General features: G+C 42.7%; 3 protein-coding genes across 3 annotated transcripts; 2 read left to right on the top strand and 1 right to left on the bottom strand.

Annotated features, from left to right (window-relative positions):
- Nucleotides 1-675: 675 nt before the first annotated feature.
- LOC102224545 (olfactory receptor 2K2-like) lies at nt 676-2,979 on the top strand. The gene is made up of 4 exons (XM_023341864.1): nt 676-740; nt 876-1,268; nt 1,889-2,115; nt 2,464-2,979. The coding sequence occupies exons 1-4, from the start codon at nt 730-732 to the stop codon at nt 2,817-2,819; spliced, it is 987 nt and encodes a 328-aa protein (XP_023197632.1). The 5' UTR covers nt 676-729; the 3' UTR covers nt 2,820-2,979.
- A 1,458-nt stretch (nt 2,980-4,437) lies between these two features.
- On the bottom strand, nt 4,438-9,948 carry LOC102224804. Its single transcript, XM_023342529.1, has 6 exons — nt 9,575-9,948; nt 9,188-9,414; nt 8,703-9,047; nt 5,455-5,839; nt 4,890-5,116; nt 4,438-4,802 (listed from the first exon to the last, which is right to left on the bottom strand). Exons 1-6 carry the CDS (start codon nt 9,946-9,948, stop codon nt 4,438-4,440), a joined length of 1,923 nt encoding a protein of 640 aa, XP_023198297.1.
- A 1,088-nt stretch (nt 9,949-11,036) lies between these two features.
- Nucleotides 11,037-15,784, top strand: LOC102233661 (olfactory receptor 2D3-like). Its single transcript, XM_023342528.1, has 5 exons — nt 11,037-11,089; nt 11,257-11,646; nt 12,087-12,313; nt 12,468-12,837; nt 14,836-15,784. The coding sequence occupies exons 2-5, from the start codon at nt 11,273-11,275 to the stop codon at nt 15,782-15,784; spliced, it is 1,920 nt and encodes a 639-aa protein (XP_023198296.1). The 5' UTR covers nt 11,037-11,089; nt 11,257-11,272.
- The last annotated feature ends 3,010 nt before the right edge of the window (nt 15,785-18,794 follow it).

Genomic DNA, 18,794 nt, shown 5'->3' with positions numbered 1-18,794 from the left:
TGTTTCAGCGGTTCTTGGGTTATCCACTGCTATGCTGATGATACTCAGTTATATCTATCCTGATGAATCCATTCAGATTACAGGCATGTTCTGAAGACATAAAAACCTTTATGACTAAATTGGCATTAAATTGGCCTCTGATTGTAAAGTAAGAATCTTGGTGTATTTCTAACCAGAATATGACATTTGAATACTATATTTAACCGTTTTCCTTTTTTAAACTCTGGAATATTGGCAAAATTAGAAATCTTGTGCTTGAGTGAAATAAGTCCATGCATTTGTTATCAAGGCTGTACCTCCGTACATCTTTACTATCAGGACATCCACAAAATACAATTAAAAGCTTCCAGGCTTTTAATTTAAGACTTCAGCTTAAAATTCTGCTGTAGCAAGAATTTTGATAAAAGTTTATAAAGCGAGATATTATTTACCATATTTTCATCCTGGTCTACAAACCTTAGCACTCATACCCCTGAATGGCACTTGTAGTTGGTGTTTCCATGGTAACGCCAGGTTTAGAAATGTGTTGAAAACACGTGGAAATCCTTTAAAGGGACGCAGGTTTTCATCAACACCTCAGAGCAATGTTAGCGCTCTCAGCAGAGAGGAGGCTGACTCTCTCCATCACACATAGAGTAATAATTACTTGGTGTTATTTAATATCAGCTGCTGATGCTTTTGATCACACATTTTGTTCTTTGATGCTGTCTCCATTTAAGTGTCATTTGCATGATTTGGAGGTAATACGCTGTCATCGATTTTATGTGAAATGTAGCTACAGATTTGTGTTTTGATCTATTACAGTATGTCACTCTCAGAGTATAAATCTGCCAACATTTCTATCATCTGAGGTTTAATCTGTTCTGCTTCTTTAGGGCTGTACTGCTTTGGATGGAGAACCAAACCTCGGTGATTCCTCTCAACCAGCCGATTGTGTTTGAACTGGAGGGCTTTGATGTTCAACCAGGCAACGGACCGTTCATGTTTCTGTTGGCTTTGCTCGCCTACATAGCGGCGCTACTGGGGAACGGTGTGGTGATCTGTGTTATTATGACAGACAAGAACCTGCACAGACCCATGTTTGTTATGATCTGTCACCTCATGGTCTGTGACCTGCTGGGGGCCACAATGGTGCTTCCTCGCCTCATGATGGATCTGTTGATGGGGCTGAAGAAGATCGCCTACATCCCAGCCATCGTCCAGGCATTCTGCGCTCACACATACGGTGCAGCAATGTCGACTGTTTTAGCTGCGATGGCCTATGACAGGTAAGGAAAGATGTAAAAGCAGAGCAGTTCATGGTTCAAATGGTCTCTAAGTTTTGACTGCAGACTAAAGAAATGATTTTAGTTTAATCACAGAGTCAATCCTAGTTATAAATCAGTGCAATAAACTAATTTTTTGTGCTACATTGACTGAATTATTATCATTACATCTGAGAAGATTTTGAACTTACATGGGAGAATTTACTCTTGTATCTGAACGCTTGTAATCGTTGGTCAGTTCAGTCATAAAACCTTTTTTTTTTTACCCCTCCATGGGGTCTTTTGTGGGCTTTAGTGTCCCTTATATGACAGTGGGCTGACAGGAAACGGTGAAGGAGAGGGGGGAAGACATGCGGCAAATATTGTCGGGTCTGGGAGTCGAACCCGCGATGGCCGCGTCGAGGACTCAAGGCCTCCAAATACGGGTCGCGCTAACCACTGCGCCACCACGGCACGCCCGTCATAAACATTTGAACTGCTTTTGAGGAAATTTTAGATATTAAAAAGTAATTTTAGCTTTAAGAAACTGCCTTCAAATTCAGGTTTGACATTGAACAGTTTTAAGGACTGTATGTTTTTCAGCTTTAGGGATTTTGTTCCCTGACAGCTCTGTCTCTCTGCAGGTATGTGGCAGTGTGTGAGCCTCTCAGGTATCACTCCATCATGACTTCGGCTCGGCTGCACAGCTGCTGCGCTGTGGCCTGGATCGTTGCGCTGCTGCTCATCGCTGTGCTCTTCTCCTTCCACATGAACGTCCCGCTGTGCGGTCGACTCATCCAAAATGTCTACTGCAGCAACCGGGGCATCCTGAACCTGGCCTGCATTCCCACTCCTGCCAACAACATCTACGGTCAGTGCTTCATTTTTTTAGACCAGAGGTGAAATACAAACCTTACGAATATGAAACAGAAGAAACAGTTTGGGGAATACTTCCATCGTTTTTTAAAATTGTGCTCATGCCTAACATCAGCAGCTACATTAATATAATTATTTTATTTTTATTGCTATGATTATACAGCAATCCACATGTTTGGCTATGATAGCAGTGGCCTCCCAATTTATTTTCACTTAATTTCCTCTTTACATGAGTAAATGTATTTCCTCTTGGGACCCAAACAAAAATCTGGCCACAAGTGATGCTTTAGAATTTTCTTGTAATATTTATGATATATAACCACTTGTCTTTATTTCTTTTCAGGTCTAGCGATGACCTGGACTTTAAGCACAGGGACCTTCATCATCATCGCCTATTCCTACATCAGGATCCTGACTGTTTCCTTAAAACAAGGCAGAACAAACCGCAGCATCCGCAGCAAGGCTTTTCAGACCTGTGCTCCACACATTGTTGTTTACATTCTCTTTCAAATCGCTTCACTGATTGTGATTTTAATTCAGAGGTTCCCCTCTCTTTCCCAAAACATGAAAAAGTTCTTTACAGTTCTCATCTTTATCGTTCCCCCGATCCTCAACCCCATCATCTATGGACTGGTCAGTAAGGACCTGAGGGTCAGCTTTGTCAAACGTTTCTCAACCAGAGTAAGAAACCAAACTTAGCGCTAACACTGCAGCTGCTGTTCTCACATTGTCTAACTCCTCTGGTGGAACTTATGCTTCTTATAGATGCTGTAAAAAGTTTAGATCGCTCATGATCTAAGAGGTCTCACATCATTTGGTTTCTGTGACTGATAGAGGTGTGTATGCATGTTTTTATTTAACCAGGAAAATAACTTAACTGAGATTAAAACCGTCTTTTCCAAGAGTTACTGGGCCAACACAGCAGCAAAAAGCAGCAAATCTAAAATTTAAGACCAAATATACACAACCAAGAGACTGCGTTTAACTAAACAAAGGTTCAGTACCAGGAGGTGAGGGATCTGATGCCTCTGCCCTTCATAATGGATTGAATTGCCCCAAGGTAATAAGAGGTGATAACTTTACATCCTTCAGTTTACTATTCCAGGTGGCAGAAAATGTGAAAGCCTTTTTACCCAGCATGACACATAAAACCAACAATCCATGTGCAAAGAACACAACAAGCTGCTTTGTATTTAAACCTGACACTCATTGAAATAATAAAGCACATTTTATTTAACGTTCCACGTCTGTTTATTGCAAGTTAAAGGAAAACAGAACAGTGTCTCTTCTTCGCTGGTTTATCCAAACATTCAGAAGTGGATTTCTTGGTCACACAGCCGTCCTGCCGCCTGCCGTCCTTCTTCACGCAGAGAAAAGCCAATGATCGCACAGTGAGAACATATTTTATCGCGTTAACAATGATGAAGGTCAATGATTGGCTGGTTCAAACGATGAGGCAACCTGTGTCTACTCCTGGTGGATTGTCATCAATACAATTATTTTATCAACTGGGATAATTATTTAGTTTATTTATTCTTTTCTATTAGTTTGTCTTATTTAAGTTTATACCATAGACCATTAGACATTAGCTTAGCATTTACAGTATATTCTTCCAGAAAGCATCTGGCCTCCAGCAGCACGAAACAGGACAGTATGCATCCAGATCACAGAGAGAACATTAATAGATAGCAGAAAAAACTAAATGCAGCATCTAAAGTCAAACCTCAACTGGAGCAATTATCCAGCAGAAAGTCACTTAAACCGTCTCTGTCAAATATAAGATCATCATCAGGTTCTGCTTCATGACTTCATCACTGAGAATATTATGAATGTTGTGTTTGGCGTTGCATGTTTCCAACAGAAACATTGTTGGATGACAATAATAAATCTGTACTAATTGTGGCAGCACTTACACCTTTTAAAGTAAGAATAGAAAATATAAAGGGGTTGCTGCAATTTTTATGCTTCATTAACTGTGAAAAGGTTTTTCTGGGAAAATTTGACTCTTGAATATTTGGGAAATAAGCTCCGACACGAACTCTGCACAAAACCCCAAAATATGTGGACATTGTATTCATTGATTACGACTGTTTAATAATTGTGGGAGATTTCAATGTCTTTGTCCCTCTTTGTTGACAGAGGGACAAAACACTGTGTGATACTTTGGTTTGATTCAACATGCCAGTCTTGACTTTCTTAAGAGTTCCCAAACTCTTTGTAGAGTCTTCTCTTTGTGTTCCCAAAGAGAAGGCAACACCCGGCGTGTTCTGCAGGGTTTGATCAGTTTGGTGTTTCTGTTGGGAGACATCTGTGTGTGTCACTCCTTGTGACACACTCTCATGACTTGCAAGGAGAAAAGCTTCGTAACGCCGGATCGTAAGTCTTTGCTGACCAGACCGTAGATGATGGGGTTGAGAGCTGGTGGAACTATGATGAAGAGGATGCTAAAGAACTTCCTGATGTTCTGGGAGACAGAGGGGAACCTGAGACTGACAATGATGATAACTGAGGCTATCTGATAGAGCACATACACAACGAGATGAGGCACACAGGTCTGCAAGGCCTTCCTGTGAACGCTGCTGTTGCTCCTCTGCCGTTTAAAGGAGGCACTCAGGATTCTGATGTAGGAAAAAGCAATGATGACAAACACCCCGGTGCTCACAGACCAGGTCATGGCCAGACCTGAAAAACACAGGCAAGACAACTCAAACATTTCCATATACAGTCTCTGATCAAACACGGAGCTTCCCTCTTAGTAAATGTCCTGACCATAGATGTTGTTGGCAGCCGTGGGAATGCAGGCCAGGTTCAGGATGCCCCGGTTGCTGCAGTAGACATGTTGGACCAGTTGGCCGCACAGCGGGACGTTCATGTGGAAGGAGAAGAGCACAGCGATGAGCAGCAGAGCAACGATCCAGGCCACAGCGCAGCAGCTGTGCAGCCGAGCCGAAGTCATGATGGAGTGATACCTGAGAGGCTCACACACTGCCACATACCTGCAGAGAGACAGAGCTGTCAGAGAACAGGTTTTTAACTAAATTGTTATTTAAGCTGCTTTCTCAGGGATCCCATTAAGATGCTCTTTGTATTTGACATTTATCTGTTTTGAATTTATTTCTGTTAAAATAAACAGTTAAAGAAAGGGATGTTCCTCTTTGAGGTGAAAGATAATATATGATCCAACTATTTCATTTTTAAGAACATTTATTAAAGTTAAATATAAATTAGTGAATCCACCAAATGCTCCTGTAATGCAAATTTTGAACATTAAAAACTACAAAACACTTGCATCCCTGCAGTTCATAATGTTCTCACACCTGACCCGTTTTTTCACCTGTCAACAGCCATCACTCCCAGAATGGTCTGCATTGCAACGCCGTACGTGTGAACACAGAAACCCTGAGCAATAGCTGGGAGGTAGCTGATCTTCTTCTGCCCCATCAAGAAGTGCATCATGAGGCGAGGAAGCACCGCCGTGGCGCCCAGCAGGTCACAGACCACCAGGTGGCAGATCATCACAAACATGGGTCTGTGCAGGCTCCGGTCCGTCATGATGACACAGATCACCACACCGTTCCCCAGCAGCACCACCATGTAGGCAAACAGGGCCAAGAAGAAGAAGAGCGGACCATGTCCTGGTGGAACGTCGAAGCCCTCCAGTTCAAACACAATCGGCTGAGTGAGAGGAGTGAATGTTAGGTTCTCCATCCACACAAGTACTAGCCTGTCAAAAATCAGAAAGATGACACCATCCGGATCAGGTTATTCCTGCAGAATCAAAGGAAACAACAATATTGAAGTGATAACAAAACAACCTGTAATAAACTAAAAGATTATAAGGATATATACAAGTGACTTTACTGTTATTTTCATAAGAAGTTGATTAAACGTCAGCAAAACCAACAACCTTTAATATCCAGTGAAGCACATCAACAGAAAGCCAACAGTAACATCAGAGTCTCCTGTTGGTTGGCAGAGCTCTGATTATTGAGGACTGTGTTGTCCATTTAATGATTTCACTTTTTAATGCCACCTGTTGTCAGTTGCACCATGGAAACACCGCGGCCTCTCCCTACCTGCAGCCTGAACATGCATCACTGAGTCAGGCACCAACAGTAAACTTCATGATTACACAATCACTGACAATGTTCCGGTTTATGAACCTTTCTGACCATGACATGAATCTTGTTTTGCTAAAATCCCTGGTTGAAATTCAAAAGCCTTCATTTTTAATTCACTTGACATATTTTTATTATCTTGTGAAAGTGTTGAAAGTGGTTCCGCTTTCACCCAGTCAACTGATTGATATGAATGGTCTGTTTAATAGATTTTAGGTTTGTGGTTGGAGTTCGTCCTGTAATCGGTTGCTGGTGTTCAGAGGAACCCAACAGGTGGCACCTTCAGAGGGTTCATGTCTGAAAGTAGCATGAAGCACTTTGGACTTGACAAAGACTATTTACCACGGCTTTTTGTGGCTTTATTTCTTCGGTCTGTTCTGTGCCTTACATGAGTTAAGCTTTCTGTAGAAAGAGAGAAAATGAAGAATTCACATTTTAATGTCCAGGCCCAAAGCATGCCGGATAATATCAGCCTGCAGCTAAAACCGCAGAGGCCACTGTGCAAGATTTGCTCCAGTAGTGGCTGAAACTCCCATGAAAAGTACATTCCTTTATGCATTGTCTTACTTCAGACAAACTATGTCCACCGCTGTAGCTCGTTCTAAGGCATCCCAGAGCATTCTCTGGATTTATAGCCTCAACTGGCTCCTCTCAGTGTGAAGGAGCAGAGGCTCTACTCTGAGCCCCTCCTGGGTGACTGAGCTTCTCTCTCTAAGAAAGAGCCCAGACCCTGCAGAGAAAACCCATTTCATCTGCTTTTATCTGTGACCCACAGCTCATGACCATAGATGAGGGTAGGAATATAGATCGAAGGGTAAATTGAGAGCTTCTCTTTTGGGCTCAACTCTCTCTTCGGTAGGATAGAGCAGCTCAAGTCCAACTCAAGACCACGGCCTTGGGTTTGGAGGCACTGATCCTCATCCTGACCGCCTCACACTGGGCTGCGAACCGCTCCAATGAAAGCTGTAGATCATGACCCGATAAAGCCAGTAGGACCACATCATCCGCAAAAACCAGAGACTGGATCCTAAGGCCACCAAAGCGGATCTCCTCAACACCTTGGCTGGTCTGGAAATTCTGTCCATGAAAGTAATGAAGCGAATCGGTGACAAAGGGCAGCCCTGGCGGAGTCCAACCCTCACTGGAAACGAGCCCGACTTACTGCCGTACCGAGCTCTGGTACCGGTCCTACAGGGACACTGCCACATACCTAGAGCTGCTCTAGTATTCCTCAACCAGAACCAACCGTCCTTCTTCTTCAGAACCGCTGAAATTCCTTTCTTGTTAATTGATAGTGTTAAACTTTTATAATGTAAAGCGACAATCAATCCAGATGATTGTCTTATCTAATCTTATATAATCTGGACAACCACATAAACTCTGGTAAAAACCATCTCAGGACCATCGTAGGACAGTGGTGCAGAAATTTTGTTTATTTTCGTAGATGAACAACTGTGAACATTTTCCTCAGAGAACGTTCCCTTGTTGTTGAAGCAAGTTGTGTTATAACACAGGGTTACATGCAGGCTAAGTGAGTGGAGGATGTCACAGCTTTGAACATGAAACCTTTGACAACACAGTCATTGTTTAGAATGATGCCGGTATCTTCAGATTGCAATAAAACATCCATTTTTAAAACATCAGTGAATAAATGGTTTCAGTCTCGGGTCTACACCATGTTCTTCCTTCAAAGCAAGGTTGGCATCTGCAACTCGAAGTGGCTGTAAAAAGATTACACTTTTTATTTTTGCAAACTTGTTTAAGATCTCCATGTTTACAAAAACCATCAACAATGTAATTAATGCAGGTTTCTAGATTCCGCTTTTCATCAGCACTGTCCAACCAAGGCATCTGTTAACAAAAAGGTTATAACAGCCTTTAAATAATAACCCGAACATTAAACTGCTGGACTTTGCTCATACTGAAACTTCAAAGTACCGAGAAAAACTCAGTGATTTAAAATATCTGATAGTTTCATAAAAGTGAGGACAATCAATCAATTCAATTTAAAGTTTTTCTTCAAGTGTGAGAAACTGACACGATGCTTGCTTAAATTTGAGAATGAAAGAATCATCAACAGTGATCCTGTGACCCTTAGTCTGGATCTGCATTTATAACTTCATTTTTACATATAGTGAATATGAATCTGCTCACCATCAAGACAGTCAACAAAAAAATGCCTTACTTTCATGTGTCATGATTTATTTTCGCTAAATGTGGGATACTGGGGAAGATCCTGCTGTACATGAAACCAGTTACAGATTATTGACCTTTTATTTTGTCTTTCATGTAGAGATTCTGCCTCTAAAACTATGAGGTCAGCAGCTCATTACAGCCTGGTTTTCACATTCTGCAGACAACAGATCCCAAACAGACCTGCTTGTACAACATTGCATTATTACTAGCTACCGTTCCTCCAACACCTTATGAATATAACAACAGGACAAAATAAATCAGTTCTTGCGAGCGGTTCTGGTAGAAAAGCGCTTGATGATGCTGGAGCGCAGGTCCTTACTGACCAGCCCGTAGATGATGGGGTTGATGGCCGGAGGGACGATGATGAACAGGATGCCGAGAAACTTATTGATGTTTTGGGAGGTGGATGGAAATCTGTAGTTAACGACTATAATCAGTGTGGCTAACTCATAGAAGACATACACAACAAAGTGTGATGCGCATGTCTGGAAGGCCTTGGTGCGGATGCTGCTGTCGCTCCTGCCCTGCTTCACAGCAGCTCTCAGGATCCTGATGTAGAAATAAGCGATGACGACGAACATCCCTGTACTCACAAACCAGGTGATGAATAAACCTGTAAGACACAGAGAGTTACAGGACCAGTCAGTTTCCTGCAACTGTCAGAAGTGGGAAATGTTTCAGTAAGATGAGCTTTTTGTTGTTCCCCGTTTCACTCTGATGGTCGTCTGTTTTTAGTTGCTCATTTGCACTGACCGTAGATGTTGCTGATAAGAGGCGGAGCGCAGGCCAGATTCATCATGGACTTATTGCTGCAGTAGACGTGCTGAATGGTTCGCCTGCAGTAAGGGAGATTTACGTGGAAGGAGAAGAGCACAGCGACGAGCAGCAGAGCAACGATCCAGGCCACAGCGCAGCAGCTGTGCAGCCGAGCCGAAGTCATGATGGAGTGATACCTGAGAGGCTCACACACTGCCACATACCTGCAGAGAGACAGCGAAAAACACACTTCTATCTGTACTATGCATATTAATGTAGGATAGTAGTTTAACTCTTGGACAATAGAAGAAAATGTCAATATGTTAGCATGTAGAAAAAGTCAATACAAACATAGATACCAGCAACAATTTCATGATTTATCACCTGTCAACAGCCATCGCCCCCAGGATAGTGTGCATTGCAACTCCGTATGTGTGAACACAGAAGCCCTGAATAATGGCAGCGAGGTAGCTGATCTTCTTCTGCCCCATCAAGAAGTGCATCATGAGGCTGGGAAGCACCGCCGTGGCGCCCAGCAGGTCACAGACCACCAGGTGGCAGATCATCACAAACATGGGTCTGTGCAGGCTCCGGTCCGTCATGATGACACAGATCACCACACCGTTCCCCAGCAGCACCACCATGTAGGCAAACAGGGCCAAGAAGAAGAAGAGCGGACCATGTCCTGGTGGAACGTCGAAGCCCTCCAGTTCAAACACAATCGGCTGAGTGAGAGGAGTGAATGTTAGGTTCTCCATCCACAGCTGGACGGCTCTGTGAAACACAAGCAGGTTAAAAGCTCCTGTATATTAGACATAAAGCTGCTATAAAAAGAACAGAGCAAGTTTATCTGCATCAAAAAGTAGGTCACAGATTGTTAAATAATACCTGAAAACTAAACACCACTTAATGGAAAATCTTAGAGAGGCTAAAATCTTCATGGAAAACATCAACAGAAAACAACAAAAGGTGATGTTAAACAATGAAGAGAGGATGTTCACATCTGATCTTGTTAGAGCATCAGTGTCTCTCCGTCCTTCTGGAGGTTTTCCATTTAAATCATTTCATATCTACTGGTTTCCCATAGCACCACCTCTCCCCGCCTGTCAGCCAACAACAATACCCTTTAATGTTATTCCATTTTTAGAGGACAAAGTTCAAATTTACCCTGATTGTCTCTCTTGTATTTAACCCCCCTGTCAGAAAATACATGAACACAAGCCTGTGTGATAATTAAATAATTATAAGCAAAAATTCACACGAGTTGTGAGTCTGTTCTCTCAAAGACAAAAACGTATGAATGTCTCTACATGGATCCAAAGACAAAGACTCTTTTTCCAGTAAAGCCTAAAATCCTTTGATAACTTTTAGTTTCTCTGATAAATTTGTGTGGTTGAATAAATAATTCTATGCTTCAGTTTAGGGTTTAGTATCCATCTTGAGTTAGCATCTGATAAGGATAAAATTGGCACACAGACGTTAGTAAAACTTGGCTTATGAGGTGATGGTGCGACAGAAATGTCTAGACAGGAACACAGCGCAGACCTGGAGGCAGTTTGAGGCGCTTAGCTGCGTAATTTGGGCGAAACCGCTTCGCCTCCCTGGTCCAGTTCCCCAGACAAACTGTAAACGCTCCAGTTGCTGAAGGCCTTTCTCCCAAACCATCCATGGTTTATTTCTGGTACCAGACCCAGAAACACAGATCTCAGTAGGACGTGGGAGGCGGGGAATCCGTTTCCATGGTTTAGTCGACAGTGGTAATGAATCATATAGAGTGACATCATTTAACGGACATGTCAGTTTGTTCAAAAATGAGACCAGCACCAACGCGATGAGAGAGGAGAGGAGAGGAGGGCGCTCCTTCATCTCAGACTGAAACTTTGGTTCTCTGCTGCTGAGGTGATCGCTGACATACACTAATTCTTTACATTTCATTTTATTACCTTTTGGTTTGCATTCTGTAACATAAAGAGCTGTATCTTTTAAGTTTTATAGCTTGTACTGAGCATCAATATAACATGTTTGTTGGTAAATCTATCACAGTTTAACCTGCTTGTGTTTCACAGAGCCGTCCAGCTGTGGATGGAGAACCTAACATTCACTCCTCTCACTCAGCCGATTGTGTTTGAACTGGAGGGCTTCGACGTTCCACCAGGACATGGTCCGCTCTTCTTCTTCTTGGCCCTGTTTGCCTACATGGTGGTGCTGCTGGGGAACGGTGTGGTGATCTGTGTCATCATGACGGACCGGAGCCTGCACAGACCCATGTTTGTGATGATCTGCCACCTGGTGGTCTGTGACCTGCTGGGCGCCACGGCGGTGCTTCCTCGCCTCATGATGCACTTCTTGATGGGGCAGAAGAAGATCAGCTACCTCCCAGCTATTGCTCAGGGTTTCTGTGTTCACACGTACGGCGTTGCAATGCAGACCATTCTGGGAGTGATGGCTGTTGACAGGTGGGGGGGTGAACCAGTCCTTATCTTACTGTTTATGTTGTTCCTGCAGTGTTTTGTAATGTATAATATATTTATTGCAAATTCCTGAACATTTCACTGCTCTGTCATTCAACGTGCTCTTCCTGTTTTCCTTCTGAGAGAGAAATATTCCTTTCTTTAATGTCACAGGCCTTCATGTTTTAGCAACCAGGGCAGCAGCCTCTGTCTGAAGGATGTAGCGGCTCCTAAATGACTGATTTCTATGTTCAATTCAAGGGTGTTATGTAACTGATGTGTTTTATTTACATTTTCAAAGAAATATAATTGCATGTAACTATTCTGTTTCTAAATTCATTGATAGTTGGTGTGCATATAAAGTTACATCCCCTTATATTTTGCCTGGTCCTTTAGAATAAATCTGTGTGTGAGGGCTGTTCTCTGACAGCTCTGTCTCTCTGCAGGTATGTGGCAGTGTGTGAGCCTCTCAGGTATCACTCCATCATGACTTCGGCTCGGCTGCACAGCTGCTGCGCTGTGGCCTGGATCGTTGCTCTGCTGCTCATCGCTGTGCTCTTCTCCTTCCACATGAACGTCCCGCTGTGCGGCCACATCCTTCAACACGTCTACTGCACCAACCGGATCATAATGAATCTGGCCTGCACACCCACTCCCATGAACGACATCTATGGTGAGTGTAAATAAAGTATTTTAATTGATGAAACCCAGACTTCAGTTCTGGAAAACCTCAAGACTTAACACCGCCTCATAACGCAGAACGGTCTCTGCTCTGTCGGTAGCATTTATTTACCGTCTGTAATTCTGTGCCGTTCTGTGTTTTGTAGGTTTAGCCATGACCTGGTTTGTGAGTACAGGGATGTTCATCATCATCGCCTTTTCCTACATCAGGATCCTGGCAGCTGCTTTGAAGCAGGGCAGGACCGACAGCAGCATCCGCACCAAGGCCTTCCAGACATGCGCGTCACACCTTGTGGTTTATGTGTTTTATGAAATAGCTTCGCTGATTATCATCGTTAGCTACAGATTTCCATCTGCCACTAAAAACATGAAGAAGTTTCTCAGCATCCTGTTCATCATCGTCCCTCCGGCCATCAACCCCATCATCTACGGGCTGGTCAGTAAGGACCTGCGCTCCAGCATCATCAAGCGCTTTTCTACCAGAACCGCTCGCAAGAACAGACTCTTTGTCCCACAGTGAATATTTGTTTCAAAAGCATTATTTATAAATAAATATGACCAGTAGCTCACAATAATGTAATGCTGTAAAACCCGAGTGTTTTTTTTTATTTGTCATCAATAAAATCAGAGAAACTTCAAAGATGCTATATAATTTTTTTTTTTTGCTTCCAGTTGTTATTTGAACCAGTTTGTTAAAAATGGCAAAACATATTAGAATAAATTGAAAATACAATATCTGACAGTGACCTTGATGATGAACCTTTCAAAGTCTCCAAAGCACCAACAGCAGGATTACAGTCCAACCAGCTGCCTCTTCATGACAGACATCAGTTCACTGCATCGTTTGGCTTCTACATTCAACCTCCACTCATTTACCTGTGTGTTTGTCTGACATGTTTAAAGCTCAGACATGTGGAAGTAGACCTAAAGTAAAGAGCTGACTGTTACTGAAGGAGAACCGTTCAGCAGGAGTCAGATTGGGTCGGCCACCGGGAGTATCGGGGGGTTTCCCAAAGGGCCGGACTGAAATGGACTCTGGTTTGGAATCTGTTCTTATTTCACCCTTATATTGAATGACATTAGTGCTGCCTTCATGGCCAGTTTGGTGCTTTATAGGCAGTGAAACGCCAGTCTGGGTCGGTCTAATGTTCTGTGAGCAGACCTTCCCAATTTGAGGAGTAGAATAAATTCATCAGTTCATCAAAGGAGAAAAGAAGACCTGAATTTGAAAAACCTGTGATCAAAACCAGTCAATGCAGGATGCGGCCAAATGCACCAAATTAGCAGATATGTTCCATAGTGGAGGGGTCAAAGGTCAGTGACGGTCGGGATCAAGCAGAGGGACTCCAGCACTGCCTGCATGGCTCCATCAGCCCATCGCCGACGTGTGTTTGTGTTTCTGAATGTGATCAGGGTATCGTTCACAAATAATCATTCTGCCTGATCAATTAAAATCAATCCAGACTGGCTGATGAAAAGGCCCATCTATTTACTGAATCTGTTTCCAAAGTGAAAAGATCATATCTGAATATACAGACTCTTCTGTTTGTTTTCTTTTTTCTTCCAGCTCAAGGAAAACACAAATAAAGTCAGTAAATCAGTTCCTGCGTTTAGTACTTTTCTTAAGGTGATTTTTATATTGTTTTCTTATAACCCTATGAATTCTTTGACAAACTTTAGTAAAAATTATTATTGTTGCTGTTAAGCAGCTGACAAGAACCATGTCAGCTGTGATCACTGAGTTGTAAAAGAGGAACATGACAGTCGGAGAAGGAAGAAGAAGAAGAAGAAGAAGAAGGAACCACTAAAAACGTTTCGGTTGCAGCGATGGCATTATGTGTTTCCATGGTATCATATTAACCTCTGATAGAGTTTGTAAATTTTAACTCCAATAGTTATGTTTATTTCGCTAAAGGCCACCTAAAGGTCAAAGGTGTGAGATATCAGCGTTTATCAGCAGCTTGTACAGATCCTGTTACTACTGGTAAAAAAACCCAGACATTTCAACAGCCTGAGAGCTTTTCAGTGAACAAGGTCAACATGGAGCGACTGGTTGTCAGGGTTGGTTCCTCGCGATCCATCCCATAATACTCTGTGGTGACGTAAAGAGCAGCTCCCTCTGAGCTCAGCAGCCTTTCTAAAGCTTAAACGTCTGATTCCTTACAGGGAGAGAAGGAAGACATGTCAGGAAGAGCACGGACAAATTCATGTTGTTGTTCGTGAGCCGATTATTAAATGTGTTTTTCTTAGTGCAGTTTTTATTCACATGTTATTTTTTTGTGTGATTTGAGGCAGTGACAGTAAAATCAGTTTGAAGAAGTTTCATGATGGAAACCTTCAGCTTCAACACAGACACACACGGTCATAACGACTGGAGGACCAGCATGAATAACAAGTAATCATTTTTAATTATGTAAAAGTTCATGTTGTCAGGTTGAGCGTTCACTGTGTGATGTTTGGAGCAAAGGTTGGCGGTGCTGAACAGCTGGAATCATCCAGAAACTTTTCTTTCAGGTCGGAGGAAGACTACGTCTACAACAGCTTCACGCTGCAGCTGGAGAGTCTAAATGTCTCCGGTGGATCCAGATATGCTGCGTTTGTCTCCATCCTTCTCTCCTATGTGTTCATCGTTGTTGCAAACGTTGGTGTTGCCGTCCTGGTTTTTCTGGACAGGAGCCTGCACCAGCCCATGTACCTCCTGCTCTGTAGCTTATCGGCCAACGACCTTTTTGGGAACTCTGTCGTGTTGCCCCGCGTGCTGCTGGACGTCCTGCGGCCGCCCGCCGACCGCCTCATTGGTTACTACGAGTGCGTCCTCCAGGCCTTCATCGTCCACATGTTCAGCACCACCTGCCACACGGTGCTGATGGCCATGGCCTTCGACAGGTACGTGGCCATCGGCAACCCTCTGCGTTACTCTGCCATAATGACCAACAGGATGGTGACGAAGCTGACGGCGGGGGCCTGGGGTGCGGCGCTGATTCTGGTCGGGATTCTGCTGGGTCTGACGGTCCGGCTGAGCCGCTGCAGGACGTTCATGAGAAGCCTGTACTGCAACAACGCCTCATTGTTTCTGCTTTCGTGTGAGAACGTTTTCATCAACAACGCGTACGGCCTGGCCTTCACCGGCGTGCTGTTCACCGCTTCCATCGGCAGCATGGTGGTGACTTACACCAAGATCACCGTCGTCTGTCTGACCAGCAAGAGCGCAACTCTGAACAGGAAGGCGCTGAAAACCTGCACCACACACCTGCTGGTTTACCTGATCATGTGTCTCAGTGGGATGATCATCATTATCCTGCAGCGCTTCCCTCAGTATGCAGAGGAAAAGAAAGTTGCAGCCGTTTTGTTTCACATTGTTCCTGGCGCCTTGAATCCCGTCATTTATGGCATGCAGTCCAAAGAGATTCAGAAATATTTTTCTAGGAAGTTTTACTCCAATAAAGTTTTGATGTCGCCTTAAAGACGCCTCACACTGTCTGAAAGCTCTTTCCTTTCAAAGAAATAACAAAAGGTATTTTATTATTGGAAGCTCCAAAGTTAAACCAGAGATTTAAAAAAGTCATTCTTATAGCAGCCGTATATTTGTTCCTTTCCTTAACTGAGTTATTAATTAGGTGATTCAGTTTGAGTTCAGAGAATGTTTTAGTGATTTTTAACACTTTGCATCAGATTCACAACAAAACAGCCATTTTCTTTGAAATAATGGAAAGAAAACGACTGAACTATTTTATCGTCACATTTCAACCAATACGATTGATAAGGTGAGTGGGTCTAACCGAACTTTGGAAAGTTTATTCTGCACTTTGTCCGAAAACACTTTAGATTAATTTCTAACTGTGTTTGAGTCGAACTCCATGTTATCTGATGGTTTTCTCGACGAGAACAATCAGACCTGGAGGCCAAACCTGAAACGCTTTTCTGAAATCCAAAGAGGAGTTAAAGTATTGTTCCTTTGTTTTAGTCTCTCTAAGCTACTTTTGGGTCAGGAGGAGATCATGACTGACTCGACGCCTGTAGCTGTAAACAAGCCCGCAGCATGAGCCCTCCTCCCCCTTGCTTAAAGGCAGAAGGTGATGATGCTGATTAGCTGTTTACTTTCTGCTCTGCTGTGAATTATGATGAACAGATTTACATTCATGTTGAGCTGACTCGCATGTGCAGAGTTTTGTTTTCAATGTAAGCTGAAATAAGACTATTCCATCTTTTTGAAATTAAGGCTAAGAAAAACAATATTTTAATATTTCATAACTTTTTCACCATAAAAGCCTGTTTTAAAGACGGTTTTGTGTTTTCATTAAGATATGTCTGCAGCTAAACAGAATATGGGCATCGTTATTCCAGACCTGCAGCACAGAAACCCCTGTGACAAATTTTTAGTACCGAATCAGGAGAAACTTTCTGTCAGGATCTGTTTTTCTGTGTTTATTTAGAGTTTTCTGTGTCTTTGAGTCTCCTGTTGTCCTGTTCTGCCCCTTGATTGTTCCCAGGTGTGTCTGGTTCTGTGATTACCCTCTGTGTATTTAATGCCACCTGTGTGTCTGCGTCTTTGTCGGGTCCTCGTCTAAGGTGTGTTCAGTCCTTCGTGTTGTCCAGTCAATTTACCAGTTGCTACCGGCGTTGAGCCCTGGCTTCTGCTCAGTCGTGCTGCCTGGTTGTTTTTGGACTATTTTGGACTTATTTATCATTAAAACCGTCATTTTTCACTTTACCTGGGTCTGCTGCGTCTGCCTCACCACCTCACACCACCGTTACATGACACGTTCCAGGGTGTGGATTCATGAAATCTCTGAAGAAGGCCCACTGCAGCAATCACTCGGTCCATAATCAGTCCATAATCAGTCCATGCACGCCTTACATGACGGATGACATGTAGCAAAATGACCATGACTACTTGTGAACAAAGTGATTTCAATCGGTTCTGTCGGACCTTTTTCATCTTAAAGACTTGACTTCATTCTCCAACCAGCAGAAATGTAGATTTACTTTCCCATGTGCAGAAAAACAACAATAAATGACATGTTCTTTACTTATTGCTGCTTATCTCCACACAGTCAACGGTTAAGATGTTTGATCCAACACATATTAATGTAATTACTGGATCAACAGTAAATCAGGAGCAGCTTGCAGCTGTTGGCTGTACTGCTAAGTGTTTCTGAAGCCAGGTGGCTGGACGGGATGATGTCCAGGGATTTTAATGTAAATGAGGTTAAATTAATTGTTAAAACGTTTGGAAAATATGTATGATGTTCCTTCCACTCCTCGGTTGTCTCTGCTTTGTGTTCGTAACATGAAATCCACTCAGGTTTGTGGTAGAAGGAGGTCGAGGGGTGTAAATACTTTTATAAGCCGTGTTTAACCAGTAGGTGAACAGTAACCAGTCAGCGATGCAACTGGAGCTTTTCTGTTTCTGGCCTTGGAACTTTCTAGAGCAACCAGCATCATGAGACCAAGGAACACTTTCAAAATAACATCAAGTCAACCAAACAAGAAACAAGTTCAAATTCAAAAATATTCTATTGATTAAATGTTATTGTAATTCATGCTAATCATTGTAGGTGTTGATGGTTGTTGGAAGGAAAGAGCTGTGGCTGTTACAGTAAATCTGAGGAACCAGCAAGGAGGAGTTAAGAAAGAGTTGAGTTTATACTGGGGAGGTTGATTACTGAATAAGAAACTGATGTCTGAAACAGACAGAGAGAAAGAGAAAGTAGCACAGGGGCTTTCAGACTGAAAATATGGGAGTAAAATTCCCCCATATAGCATCACATATGCTTTCATCTTTCTGACTTTCAAGAGACGAGATAAAGCAGGAAGCTAAATTAGGAAATGGGCTAAGGTATTGGTCAGGTTTCAGTGACTGGTCAGAAGAGAAGGAAATACTAAGGCTAAGGTGATTAAACCAAAGTTGCAAGTTTCCGCAAAATTTACAAAGGTTGAGTGAATTTGTATAAATAGTTTTGATTTTATCTTCCTGGATAATCATATGGACCTAATTCTGGTTGGTAGCTGGAGAAGCTATGGGGTTTGCGCTCAGTGACTAAGCCAATTAGCATTAGCTTTACAAGTCAGCATCAATGTGTTTTTATTTTATATATTTAAAGTGTCAGAGTGTCCAGGACCGGATGTCTGCTACTGCTGAGGTTTGTTTGCACATTCCAGCTGCAAACAAATGGTTTGTTCCTGCAGTTTCTCCAACATTGTGTAGCCAGCAGTTACACAGAGTTACACCGGCAGGTTGGACAGGAATATCGGAAACATTTTTTCAGTTTATTAAGAAAATGTTAGAGTTTGAAAGGAAAAATGCTCTCTCTTGATTCTTCATGGCTTCAAGTTCCTTTTTCCCTCCATCTGCTGAGGAAGGAAAAGTCTGATCGGTTTTCCTTCTATTTGTTTTACTGGAACAGAAATGATAAATATTTAGCCTTCCAGAGTCAAACTGAGACGGTAACCAGTGACAGAGCAGTGAATAA

The sequence above is a fragment of the Xiphophorus maculatus genome, chromosome 11, assembly GCF_002775205.1.
Source record: "Xiphophorus maculatus strain JP 163 A chromosome 11, X_maculatus-5.0-male, whole genome shotgun sequence".
NCBI classification, from domain to species: Eukaryota; Metazoa; Chordata; class Actinopteri; order Cyprinodontiformes; family Poeciliidae; genus Xiphophorus; species Xiphophorus maculatus.
This window is presented reverse-complemented; position numbering and strand designations above follow the sequence as displayed.

Excerpts from the sequence above, each read along its gene's own strand:
- LOC102224545 (XM_023341864.1), top strand. Across the intron at positions 1,269-1,888 it reads GCTGCGATGGCCTATGACAG|GTATGTGGCAGTGTGTGAGC; the intron begins GTAAGGAAAGAT and ends GTCTCTCTGCAG. Across the intron at positions 2,116-2,463 it reads TCCTGCCAACAACATCTACG|GTCTAGCGATGACCTGGACT; the intron begins GTCAGTGCTTCA and ends ATTTCTTTTCAG.
- LOC102224804 (XM_023342529.1), bottom strand. The coding sequence starts at position 9,948 with ATGGAGAACCTAACATTCACTCCTCTCACTCAGCCGATTGTGTTTGAA. Across the intron at positions 9,415-9,574 it reads GGGGCGATGGCTGTTGACAG|GTATGTGGCAGTGTGTGAGC; the intron begins GTGATAAATCAT and ends GTCTCTCTGCAG. Across the intron at positions 5,840-8,702 it reads CTTTTCTACCAGAACCGCTC|TACTTGTGTGGATGGAGAAC; the intron begins GCAAGAACTGAT and ends TTGACAGGCTAG.
- LOC102233661 (XM_023342528.1), top strand. The coding sequence starts at position 11,273 with ATGGAGAACCTAACATTCACTCCTCTCACTCAGCCGATTGTGTTTGAA. Across the intron at positions 11,647-12,086 it reads GGAGTGATGGCTGTTGACAG|GTATGTGGCAGTGTGTGAGC; the intron begins GTGGGGGGGTGA and ends GTCTCTCTGCAG. Across the intron at positions 12,314-12,467 it reads TCCCATGAACGACATCTATG|GTTTAGCCATGACCTGGTTT; the intron begins GTGAGTGTAAAT and ends TGTGTTTTGTAG.